Source organism: Dendrobates tinctorius, unplaced genomic scaffold, assembly GCF_039654945.1.
Source record: "Dendrobates tinctorius isolate UK_male_01 unplaced genomic scaffold, ASM3965494v1 ptg000003l, whole genome shotgun sequence".
Taxonomy (NCBI): Eukaryota; Metazoa; Chordata; class Amphibia; order Anura; family Dendrobatidae; genus Dendrobates; species Dendrobates tinctorius.
In genome coordinates this window covers 41,764,864-41,778,681 of record NW_027361671.1, presented here as the reverse complement: position 1 = coordinate 41,778,681, position 13,818 = coordinate 41,764,864, and the positions used below count along the sequence as shown (strand labels likewise).

General features: G+C 41.7%; 1 protein-coding gene across 1 annotated transcript in view; it reads left to right on the top strand.

Annotated features, from left to right (window-relative positions):
* The window catches only part of FBXL17 (F-box and leucine rich repeat protein 17), a 1,016,894-nt gene that overhangs the window by 980,697 nt on the left and 22,379 nt on the right, over nucleotides 1-13,818 (top strand). Inside the window, exon 8 of the mRNA XM_073548112.1 lies at nucleotides 5,691-5,833. Coding sequence (XP_073404213.1) covers nucleotides 5,691-5,833 — 143 coding nt within the window. The remainder of the gene's footprint in view (nucleotides 1-5,690; nucleotides 5,834-13,818) is intronic.

The following is a 13,818-nucleotide window of genomic DNA, read 5'->3' as shown; positions in this document are numbered from 1 at the left end:
TATATGACTTTTATTGTTGAGGTGAGAAACTTTAAACTCTATGGGTCATACGGCTCATACTAGAGACCTCTTTAAGGGGGTTTTACACATAGTGATATCGCTAGCAATATCGCTAAAGCGTCACCGATTTTATGACGCAGCAGCGATATTGCTAGCGATATCGCTACATGTGATACTTACCTCTGACCGGCTCCTCCGTTGGCTATCGCTGATCGCACGAGATCGTCCACATCCATTTCTCGTCGGCTGCTTCCTGCTGGCGCCGACAAGCGACGCGTGGACGCAGGCGAGAGGACATCATCATCGCCGCGACTGAGAGGTAAGTAACGACAGCTGCTGCATCGCTTTGAGATCTTCCTGTTTGGCAGCTCACTAGCGACCATTTAGCGATGCACCAGCGATCCTGACCGGGTCATATCGTGTTCGGAATCGCTGGTGCATCGCTAAATGTAAAGGGGGCTTTACTGTTGCAACATGTTTCTAGATGGACTATTATGTCCAGAACTATAACTGTCTGGCTATTATTTATTGCTGTGCCATTATTGTTTTTTCCACCTGGAGGGTTTTTGTCTAATCATGAGTGCTTTATGGTGCTTCTTTCCATAGTTTGTGAGACTACTGTATGTATTTTGTATTTTGGTCTCATTTTTCTGTAGACGTTTTTTGTTATATTTTTTGTGGACATTTATTCCACGGTCTATTTTTTGCAGCATAAGCATTTTTGTACTACAAGATAAGGTTCGATAGCCACATGAATAAGAATTTTTCACTCCGAGATAAGTCTTCCTCATAATGATCTTCTACAACGAGATAAGTTTACAGCACTTGTGCACTTTTTTATGAAGAGACTTATTTAAGTCTCCTCACTAGGGGATTTTCTTTTTCAGGTGTATATGTATGTCTTTGTTTTTTCTGTATTTCCTTCTGTGTTGTTTAGGGTGTTTTATGGTTTTCTCGGGCTACCGACGTTGAGTGGGGGCGTCACATTGTCAACAACTAGGGTGCCAGCCTCCTCAGTCAGGAAGGGACCTATTGGGGCCCAGCCTAGTAGGGTAAGCATAGTTCCCCTGGTATTTTGATTATATTTATTTTGTGATTTACTGCTCTAGACACTGTGAGTTGGGATTGTCTATTGTTTTTAATTATTGAATAAAAAAGTACTTTTTAGGGGTCATAATTTTTGCGCTATCTTGGTGTGTTTTTGATTTGTCTTGATCCTAATATTTTTTCTGAGGTGTTTTGGTTGCTTCCTAAGTGGACAGTTTGATTTCACAGAAGTTTGATTTACTTGGAGTTATATTGTGTTGATTGTGTTCCCTTTATTTTTTTGAGCAGTGTGTATTTGTGTGTGTGTGTGTGTGTGTGTGTGTGTGTGTATATATATCTCTAATATAAAGCTCAATGTGGGTATGTATGTGTGTCCGGGATTGGCATCCGCACCGTCGCAGCTACAGCCACAAAATTTGGCACAGTCACACGTCTGGACCCCGAGAGTGTCATAGGCTATGTTGTGAGGCAAAATTTTAACCCCGCGCATTCCAGTTCACCAAACAATTTTGCCCCTACCTACATAATGGGGAAAAAGTGTGTGTTTTGGCATCTGCACCGTCGTAGCTACAGCCACAAAATTTTGCACAGTCACATGTTTGGACCCCGAGAGCGTCATAGGCTATGTTGTGAGGCAGAATTTTAACCCCACGCGTTCCAATTCACCAAACAATTTTGCCCCTATCTACATAATGGGGAAAAAGTGAAAGGAAAAGTGTTGGAGGCAAATTGACAGCTGCCAGATGTGAACAAGGGAGACTTAAAGAATGAGAGCGATGGCGCCAAACAGTATATACCGTACAGTTGCTAAGGTGGGGCCCTGACATGGGATACTCACCACACATAGGGATATGAACACACACAAAATGCGCCACACACTACCACGTGCTTCAACACATATACCACCCTCAGCACACATTTCACCACACATACACCAACCTCGCCACATCAAAGTCGAAACACAAAAGTCGACACTCAAAACTCGCCATGCTGTCCCAGAGCTGTTTAAAAGATGAAAAATGAGCTGTGATTGGTTGCTATCAGCAACAGTTTTATTTGTAGACAGTTGTGGTAACTGAGGCCTATTATTCTTATCGTTTCTATGGTGTTATCGTCCTTCTGTAAAGCTGGAAATAACACAATTTATTACCGTGCCAACACAGACCACACTCTGACACAGACAGCGTGGGAAGCTCAGTATCACACGAGATAGGGTTAGATACACGGCTCAGCAGTCAGTATCACATAGGATAGGATTAGATACACAGCTCAGCAGTCAGTATCACATAGGAGAGGATTAGACACATGGTTCAGCAGACAGTGTCACACAGGATAGGATTAGATACACGGCTCAGCAGTCAGTATCACACAGGATAGGATTAGATGCACGGTTTTTATGTGCAATATAATCATTATAATTTGTTATAACTAACCACAGTTGGTTAATATGCCCAGGCAACACCAGGCTCTTCAGCTAGTATATAAATAGTCCATCAAAAAAGAAAGCAGCACACCATAGTAGTTTTCAATAAACTGCTTTTTTAATAGCCCATATGGCTATGTACCTGGAGGGCCTGCACCCGAATCTTTTTTCCATTTTGTGCTGTTTTTTCTATTTTTTTTATCTGTCTCTCTCTCTCTCTCTCTCTCTCTCTCTCTCTCTCTATATATATATATATATATATATATATATATATATATATATATATATATATATTATATTGTGTGTATGTGTGTATACACATACATAGACTATGCACATATATACTGTATGGGTTGAGGACAAAAGAATATGCTTAATATTGATTGTAACATCCATATATCCATATCTTCATCACTCATGAGACGTCTGAAAATAACACTCTCCCCATTAAGCTGGTTTTAATATAATGTAATATTTTCCGTAAAATGCTGTATTAGGATTCTGTGTGTATTAGACGAGGATTGATATAAAACGTACTTTGTCGAGGCTTTTATGGATTGCTGAGGTTACTGAACTGCTTAAAAATGTAAAATAAACCTGCAGTGGAGGCATTTTTCAGCCAGATTTGATTTTATATGAGGAATCCAGAGCAGAGATTGATGGAAAATCAAGCTTATTGTTGTGGCTGTAAAGACCAGACAAAATACAATGTGGTGCATGGTCTGCAGAAAATTGCAGCACAGGAAGGGTTAAAGCGTGTCATTCTGAAAGTATTCTTTGAAGCGATTTTGCATAGAAGCTTCAGAAATGTCATCCCGTGAAAGCAACCAAGTGTGCCATATTTCAAGGGCATTTTTCACTAGTAATGAGCAGTCACAAAATGTGATTTAATAAATGCTATTTCAACCTTAAGTACCTCGGATATCTAATATTCCGCGAGTAGCGCTGGTGCTGGCCCTATATCGAAACGCCGCAGTCACTAATGAGATCTTTTTAAGCAATGACATGCTTTGCAAATTGTAACAAAGAAGAGTTTACAGAAATTGACGTGGCCAATTATGGAACAAGGTTAATGATCATATTCCTAAGTGAAATAGTTTAATGCTTCTGATATATACTGATTATATCAAATTATAAGGGAGCATATGAGCGCCTGTCATCATCTCCTTCATTACTATGATGCCTGGCCTCTGTGTACTTGTATGGCTGTTGTCTCTGCTGGTTTAGGTTGTGAATCATTGTAATTTTATTAGCCGACTTTCATCGTTCATCTGGATATATTTTATACATGTGAATTCCATGCTTCTCGTAGCCGGCAGACAGGAATTTCTAAAGCAACACTCGGTTGTGCCATAATCTTATTCATTCTGTCCAAATCGAGGTAATCAATTTGTCATACTTTATCCATGTAAACCCCACTACTTCTAGTAATATGGGAACATGTTGTGTGACATAGTCATCCTTCTCAATTTTTAACCAATGCTTGAAAGGCTTCTCCACATTAATGTTACTCACGTTATTTAATTCTGTCATGCCTTAAGTAGACCCAGATTTTTTTTTTATTTCTTGCTGTCCTCCAGGCTGCTTTCATTACACAACACCTTAACGTCTTCCACCTGTACAAAGTAATAGATCAGCAACAGAACAGAGTTTTCTCTCTTAGCTAAAACACGTATCAGCCATTACCATATATCATAACCTGTAATTTCAGTGCATTTTCAACCATAACTTTACATGTTGACAGTTTTTGTTTAGAAAATTTGTGCTTAAATGTTTTCTTACTGGTTTCAATAAATTCTTACTTTCCGATTAATTGTCCTGTTTGCAGGAATGTGATGTGTATGTTGCCTTAAACGACTGTCCAGCCACCAAAAACTAATAAAAGTAAACTCTGAGAATAGAGTATAATAATTTAAGTACGGTAATATTCTTTGTACCGGTCAACTACTGTTCCAATTCCAAAACTGTCCAACCCCTTCCACGCCCAACTGTCCCTTTATCTCCTGTTCAGTCTGGATGGAAATGTAACTGAGTAAAGGTACTGTCAGGATCGCTGGTGCATCGCTAAGTGGTCGCTAGTGAGCTGCCACACAGGCAGATCTCACCAGCGACATCGCAGGGGTCGCTACTTACCTGTCAGACGAGGCGATCCTGACGTCCTCCCGCCCGCATCCACGCGTTGCTCGTCTACACAGCAGGAAGCCCAGCAGGAAGCTGATGACGAGAAACGGTCCAGGACATTCTCGCGCGATCAGCGATAACCAGTGGGGGAGCGGTCGGAGGTAAGTATAAGACATAGCGATATCACTAGCAATATCGCTGCTACGTCACAAAAACCAGTGACGTTATAGCAATATTGCTAGCGATATCGCTTAGTGTGACAGGCCCTTTAGCCAATCACTGCCTTTAGGGGTCACATGTTGCTCCCTGTAATTGCTAATGATTGGCTACAGCAGTGACATGTCCTCCTAAACAAGAGGTATAGAAACTCTCTAAGGTTTTTGCTTAGCCTAGAAGGTGTTGTGACCACTGCAGCTAATGATTGGCTGCAGGAGTTAAATATTGTAATTGTAAGCAGCAGTTACATGTCCATCCGGACCAAACAATGCGCAGAGACCAGCAAGGGATCTGGGCAGTGTAGGAGCATGAACAGCTGTATCTAAGTACGGTGATTATTACCTATTTTACAACATCTTTGGATTTTTTTTCCATTTTTTTAGTGGCTTGACTACATTTTTAATACAGCACACACACTGGTGTATTGTGCTCTTCTTCCTCTCCATGCCCCAACAATTTAATGTGCATTTCTGTATCCTCTCCACAATCGGTGGCAAACAATGTCCCTCTGGTTCTGAATTAACCCACTATAGGGAATTGTGCATGAGCCCTATAAAAGAACAGGTTTGCTCTTTCCTCGTGTATTGATGCCATATAAAATAAACATGACGTTCTTGGACCTGGACCTGGCTCCGTTAACAGCTTAACATTGGAATCGGTTCTATGGTTAGTGTCTGTACACTACTCAATTCATCAGGTTGAATAAAATGAACACAATGGAGACAAATGAGAAAAATTTCAAAAATTTTTTTTAGTTAAAATGGTGTGAAAATTGCATTTGTAGCCCCGACATTTAAACATCATTTTGTTGTAGCATGTAATGACTGAAGCCTCTTAGTGCATTTATCATTTTATTTACAGTTATGTTCATTTTTCCCCACAGCTTTGATAGCCATCGGTCGATACAGCACTACTATAGAAACCGTGGACGTGGGATGGTGTAAAGAGATTACTGACCAAGGAGCCACATTGATTGCACAGAGCAGCAAATCTATACGATATCTTGGCTTAATGAGATGTGATCAGGTAAGATTACGTATGTTTAACGGATAGTTTGCTCTGTGATATATTGATACTGTCTTACTGTCTATATCATTCATAAATCTTTGGTCATGTTGTTTACTTGAATTTGCAATTGCCATATAAACACTTCCACAATTTTTTTTTGTGTTCATGCATATATACAGAGTTTTTTTTATATTTTTAAATACCTGCCATTTAGCACAAGGTTATTGTTGATAGCTTAGACTAAGGGCGCTGAAGATGACCGTAATATTGGGATGATGGCCATCCTTCGTTTGGACTGATAGCACTTGTCCCCGTGATATTCTATGGGGTTATGCACATGATCAATTTTTCTTCCGCGAGAGAATGGGATCACAACTGTGCTCAAACTTTGTATAATCAGCCCGATTCTCTCATATGAGAGAATACATTGTCATCTGCAAAACAGATGAGCATACAACATGCTCTGAGTCTCATGGTCTGGAAACATGGATCTGTTTTTACCATTAATGTTTGTATGGATCAATAAAACTCTATGGGTCCATGTGCTGTCTGAATAAAAAAACGGACAGTAGCTGGGTCTGTGAATATAGCTTTAGACTGTGCGTGACACCTGGTCAAACTCTGTATATAATAGTATGCCTAATGCAGGCATTGAGAGATAATCCAGGAAAAAAACAATTTCTGAGAAAGAAGTAGAAACAAATTCTACGATACATAGAACACTAATCTAGCTGAATGGATTGTGCAATTTTTAAAATGTAAACAGTACATATCTTTTCACACAAAAAATGTATATAAGAATGGTTTTGCTGCCCTCATGGCCCACAACAAGTTAAAATTGGTTTTGTTGCACTTAGCAGACTAATCTGTGCAGAAACTGTTCCAATTCTCCTTCTATGTAACTTGTCAGCTACGCATCTTTAGTGGTCGATTCCTCATTATAAGCATCCTACTAGTATTACACGTGCTGATGCTTCCATTTTGTGACTTCCAGCATACATTGCTCTTGCCATGGTCCACTCGCATGCCTACGCTAAACTGAAAGCCTCATATTCAAGTATCAGAGAAGATAGTAGAAGAGGTGAGGCAAAGACCGGCCTCCAAATTCTGTTATTCATCTTTACTGAAAGTGGATTATACTTGACAACAGGCAGTGGACAGAATAGTGATGTTCCTATGACGTGTGCAAAACCGGAAAACTGTTCTTTCTTTATTTTTAGGTGTAAATACACAAAGAGAAAATATTGCTTCGGGTGTCTCCTCTTTTTTATTAGTTTTCTCATACCTGTTTCTAAAAATTTTTTTAAAAATTGAAATGCCTTTTTAAAGGATTTGGTACATGTAGTTAGCCATCTGGGTGAATTATATGTTTAGTTCTGAAAAATTGCCGTAGACAATCTGGTTGCAATAGAGTCCAGCACATTTTGTCCATCTTTAACCTGCATTAACAGCCGCAGTCTCAAACAAGACTTTCCAACTGATCATAAAAACCCACTGCTAGAGCCAGAACCTTACAAGTTTTATTCATCTATCCTATAAGTGGTCATCAATAGAATTGCTAACCATGAAAAATTCTTCATACAACTTTAATGCGTCTCTATCAATGTTGTTCTGTCTGCTTAATGCTGGCAAGTATTAGTGCAGCGAATACAAATGCTCGACAGAAAAAACAATTAGGATGGCAAATTAGCCAAACAGCATCAACATGCCATCTGCGAGATGTATGAGTGTAATTAAAGAACGACAAATATTACCGTAAAAACACAAGATATCTCTACTTTTCGCTATGATAATCTTCTCACTGCTGCGTAATTTGTACAATAATTCTTTGAAGGTTTTACTTGCTTATTTCAGCTTTATTAAGGCTCTTTTTTCCATTGGGTAATAAGCCTCCATAAACTGGTATTAAAAAGAAAAGGAATGTGCACGCCGCACTTTAGTGACAGTTAAAGCAGAGGCCTACAAGGGTAATTGGCTCTGTCTAAACATGGTGTAATTTGTTTGTGCCTACACATTTATCTACGGTTTTAACGATTTCTCTTTTGCTCATCATTCTTGTGATGAATAATTGAGTACATAATCATATTTAAAGTATTTCTCAGGTAGACTTTGTTTGCCACCGTAGCCAATTACGGAACACAGGCTTTGCAGAACCACGAGTGCAACTATTGTACTGTACAAATTGAATATTTTGCAATCAACGGACATAAAAAAAGCAAAAATAAGGCTTATCTCACAACAGAAGTTTTCCTTTTTTTATTTCTCCTAGACCTTAATTTTTATGAACAAACTGCAGAAAACACAAAGACTCAAAAAAACATGACAACAAAACCTAGTTACACAGAAATTGGGATGTAGAAAATGTGAGTGCTTTGTGGTGCTAACATAAATGGAAAAAAGATAAATAGCAGTGGATCATTTTAAGAAGTTCTATTTTAGAAGGTTTTTTTTTTTAAAGTAGGGCGAACAAAAGTCAAAATAAATGAGGAAAAACTCAAGCATAAAGAAAAAAATAAATTGGAAGAGTGAAAGTTCATAACAGAAAAAGAGAAGAGGTCATAAGATGGACCTGGATGTAGAGTGAGAGGCATTTTAGGGATGTAGAAGTGGAAGGGTGAGTGAATGTGGAGTCCAAAAACTAGAAGCCAAAAGTAGCATCTCTCCTCAAGATGTTTTCCAAGTACACATATCTGACTGCTACAAAGCTGTAAAATATAGTGTTCATGTACACCAAACGAAACATAACGTGCATAAATCTTTATTTGACATAACGTAAATAAATTATATAAAAACAGGGCCACAGAGGGAAATGAATATGACATCAACGGGAACAAGTGGATGAATGCAAAAAATGAGTCCTACAAAATAAGAGTAATACTAAAAGTAGTAATATACAATATTGATATGGACATAGATAGGTGAATCATATCAATATTATAACTATGCACTGCTTATGAGAAGATACAGAATAGATAATTCATAGATGACATAATAAACAGCAAATGAAGAAATATGACAAATGAGTAAAGTGCATGTGCTATAAATAAGTAGATGGATAAGTAAAGTGCATGTGCAATACAGGTCACTTAATAATATTCAAGCAAATGAAGGCATAAATTATACCAATATCAGTAGAAAATGTAAAAGGCATGTGCTGCGTAATATGAATATTTACTTCATAAACAGTGATGATCGATAATTAACATTGTTCCATAGAGATAGTACTAGGTCCATGCCGAAAAACAGCTCTTTAGCCCTGTGATGCGTCATCCCCGACGCATGTTTTGTGTCTGCTTTTTTCTGTGAATGGAGGCATTTTAATGATATGACAGTGGAGGGGTGAATAAATATGTAAAGTTCCAAAATCAGGACTCATAGTTTTCCGAGTATACATATTTGACCACAAGGATGACATAGTAACATAGTTAGCAAGGCCAAAAAATGACATTTGTCCATCCAGTTCAGCCTATATTTCATCAGAATGAATCCCCAGATCTACGTCCTTCTAAAGAACCTAATAACTGTAAGATACAATATTGTTACGCTCCAGGAAGACATCCAGGCCTCTCTTGAACCCCTCGACTGAGTTCGCCATCACCACCTCCTCAGGCAAGGAATTCTAGATTCTCGCTGCCCTAACAGTAAAGAATCCTCTTCTATGTTGGAGGAAAAACCTTCTCCAGACAAAGAGAATGCCCCCTTGTGACCGTCACCTTCCTTGATGTAAACAGATCCTCGGAGAGATATTTGTATTGTCCCCTTATATACTTATACATGGTTATTAGATTGCCCCTCTGTCGTCTTTTTTCTAGACTAAATAATCCTAATTTTGCTAATCTCTCTGGGTATTGTAGTTCCCCAATCCATTTTATTAATTTTTGATGCCCTCCTTTGTACTTGCTCTAGTTCCATTATATCCTTCCTGAGCACCGATGTCCAAAACTGTACACAGTACTCCGTGTGCGGTCTAACTAGGGATTTGTACAGAGGCAGTGTAATGCTCTCATCATGTGTATCCAGACCTCTTTTAATGCACCCCATGGTCCTGTTTGCCTTGGCAGCCGCTGCCTGGCACTGGTTGCTCCAGGTAAGTTTATCATTAACTAGGATCCCCAAGTCCTTCTCCATGTCAGATTTACCCAGTGGTTTACCGTTCAGTGTGTAATTGTGATATTGATTCCTTCTTCCCATGTGTATAACCTTACATTTATCATTATTAAACCACATCTGCCACCTTTCGGCCTAAGTTTCCAACTTATCCAGATCCATCTGTAGCAGAATACTATTTATAGAACATGACCACCCATTTGCAAGATGAAAAGAGTGTGATCTTTGCAGGTTGTTTTTTATTTTTTCGAGCATACTGTAGCAATATTAAGCTCAAGTCAGCTGCTCTGTCGCATTAAGTTGGGTAGGGCTACCCTGCAGTCCTAGGCACAACTACACCTACAAAAAGAAATAATTAACAATTGCAATGGACCCTTTATTAGCATAATTGGTGGGGTCTATGGGTAAGGTTAAACCTCCCCTGGTCACACAAAAATGGTTTATCTAATATATAACATCTAAATGTGTTTCCTTTAGTTTAGCTGCTGACTACAGCACAAAATGTTTATTTTAAAAGATCTTATTAAAAATATGATAAAGCAGAACAGTGTCTGCATGTGGAATAGTGCAGGTGTAAGCTGGGTGCTCCGCTATCAGAGACAACGGAGTACACAGTAGAGAACGGAGGAAAGATGTATCATAACATTTGATTCTGATCTTCTTGACAAGTATTAAAACAAATATCAATAATATGTAAAAACAAAAAAAAATAATTGCAATGAGAATAAAATAAACATCACTTTAATAGCATAAAAAAGAACATTCGACCAGCAAACACAAAGTAGAGCTTTCTAGTTAGAAATTTTTTTTTTCCCCTCTACTTATCACCAGGTTTTTGCTGCTTCATCTGAGAGCATAATAATGTAGGAAAAGAGACCCTGATTCCAGCGATGTCACTTAGTTTACTGGGTGCAACAATTGTGACACCCCGCCAACACCAGGCTCTGTATGTACATTGTCTATTGACAGTGAGCTGCTTATCACAGGAGGGGGTGTGGTCAGCCTTTTTGGTAAGAGGGAGAGCTAGTCTGTGCAGTGATAACCTTCTGGTGATAAAGCATTAATTGTATGGAAACAGCAGTGCACAGCCCAAGAAGTGACACATGCCTGAAATCTGTGTCCCAGTCCCTACCTAATGTGGTCATCAAATTACATAGCAAAAAACTGCAGACAGATTCCTTTTGTTAGAACAAAAAAAAAATCAGTCATCCCAAACAAGTATCTGGTCATTAAGTAGAAAAAGAAAGATGTAGCAGATCCTAAGCAAGCGGCCATGGTGCATTATTTGTTGCTTGTTTTTGCTGTTAATGTAGAGGTGGGCGGAGCTGGGGGGGTGGTCCCTCTTTATACCGCGCAGAGATGTAACAGAGACACGATGGAGGCAAATGTCGGGTACAACAGGTCCAAGCTTTATTCTCTGGCCGCCCACTTGATGGCCTCCGCAGTACACCGCACTTCAATGCAATACACTTTACTTCGCTTTACTTGTCGGCCCGCCGCTTCCCGCACACCGTACTTCACACTGGGGACGTGTATGTATACACCGTCCCCTCTTCACTCGTTGACACTCCTGTCAGGTCCGTCACTGTGGCCGCCCTAGGTCTTTAACCAACAGTACTCTCACTGAACAGTAGTCTCTTTCAGTACGGTATGCTTTGCCTCGTCGCCTCGTCTTTTCTGCGGTACTTTCCTGTCAGGACCACCCCCCTGACATTCTCTCTCCTCAGTCCCCCTGGTTTAGTTTTCCTCAGAGTGCACAGACTGTTGTAGTCCTCCTGTCACTTGGGCTCCCTCTGGGGACTGGAACCTTCTGGAACCCTCCCTCAGTATTTATATCTCTCCCAGTCCCGTCACTGTAGCTCCGCCCCCCATGACCAATGGTTTCTAAAGCCCTAAGCTGATGTCAAGTCCTTTGCTCACACTCCTCCCTGCCATCTAATGGTCAACCCAAGGTACTGCACGTCCACTACACTTTCCTAGCTGTTTCCCCACTGTAATAACTGACACCTGTCTAAACTGTGCAAACCTATCTTTCTCTATTCTGACACGTCCGTTCGTCAGGTCACCTTCCCTACACTCCCCCTTCCTTTGTCTATTGTCGTCCTCTACAATTCGTAATCCCTGCCTTTGTCGTTCTGAAGCTTCACCTACATTCTGTTGTCCGACCAGCTGTTGGGCCAAACCCACTTCCTGCGGTTGCCGAACCATACTGGGAGCACCATGCTCTGAGCAGCCTACTGCCACGCACCAGCGCGCACGCCACATGACAACGTCTTTAAAATTGGGCTAGGTACACCCATATTCTCTCTATGGCATGTACCTTACCCTACTCTCCCCTACTGTCACCTTCCACTATTTGGTACGCCATGATCGAGGTCTCACACCTACCAGATCATTACCAGCGCCCGCCTTCCTCCTTCAGGGATGTCCGTGGTGTTGGGGATCTGACCCTGGGATGGCTCTCTCTCTCACGTCTTCCATCTCTTTTACCTTTCTTTCAGTTACATGTCATGGTCGGCGTCTCGGTCTCCCAGACCTTCTCCACACATAGACCCCTCTTGGATCTCACTCTTCCCTTTGGTCCCTCAGACCTTCTCTTGCCCGGACCTGTTGCATTTACTTGTGCATATCATACAACAAAATAACTTTACAATATCACAAGTACCCCATTTTTTATTTTTTTTTTTCATTTTCTTTTGCTTTAAAACTCAACATACAACAGTATAACATCCCAAGTTCTCCTCCCCCCTTCCTTGGACCTGGACACTCTCCCGCTTCTTCGTACCCCCGCTCTGTCAGGCAAACATTTTTCTCTTTTGCACATTTTACTTTAAAAGAGATACAGAGGAGAGAAAGAGAGAACAACAACATAACACATTAAACCAACAAAATTCTCTCTCTCCACGTCGCTGTCCATAGGACCTGCATAACGGTGCATCATACTCTTAACAGTTTTTTTTTTTTTCACTCTCAGTGGTCAGAGGTGAGGGCTCCACAGCCGTGGAACTCCTGGGGGAACCGAGAGTGTCCATACCAGTCCTTTTTCACGGGGGTCCGCTTTCCTCGGACTCCGCCAATTCTGCCACCGCATAATACCCGCGGGGGCAGTATTCTTTATAATAGGAGACAAGGTCCCCTACTTCCAGGGCCCGGCTGTGGCGTATGGAGGCTATGTTTATGTACACATTTTGGCCAGTCTGATCGCGGATAAAACCATACCCCCTGTCCACGTTAGTGTACACCAGCTGCCCCCGGGATATTCCCACCGCCGTGCCAGCCTCCCCCTTTGAGTGAAGCAGGCTCCATACCTCCTGCTCTCGAACCTTCTTCTGTTTTATCACCTCCGCAACCCAAACGGAGGGTGCCGCGCCAGTCCCAGAGTCCGGTGGGCGGGACCTTGCCGTGAAAGGGCGTGGGGCAGAGGCGGCAGATGGTTTCTGCGGCCCAGCAGCCGCTCGGGCCGGGTGGTGGATAGGAGCAGCCGTGTTTCCGGAGGGCTGGTCCACAGGGCCTGTCAAACAGGCCGCTGCCGGTTCTAACGTTGGCATAGCCGCGGCCGCAGGATAGGCCGCATCCAAAACCTCCAGCAGAGCCGGAATGACGGCCGGTTCTGGTGATGGAGCCGTTACTGGCCGAGGGAGCGCAGCCACGTCTTCTGTAAACGAGCTCCGCACTGGTGACTCCGGGCGGGATGGCTCAGGGCCGGGGACAGGGACCTCGCTCAACTCCACATATACCATAGGGCCCTCTGCAGCTAGGCCTTCCGGTATGCAGGAGGCTGCGTGCTGTGGCAGACGGATAGGGGACGCTTGTGAGGCCGCCGGCAGGGCCGGGGGAACGGTCACCTTCCCCGGCGCTGCGGCCTCCGTCACGTCACCACGCGGCTCCTCCCGCAG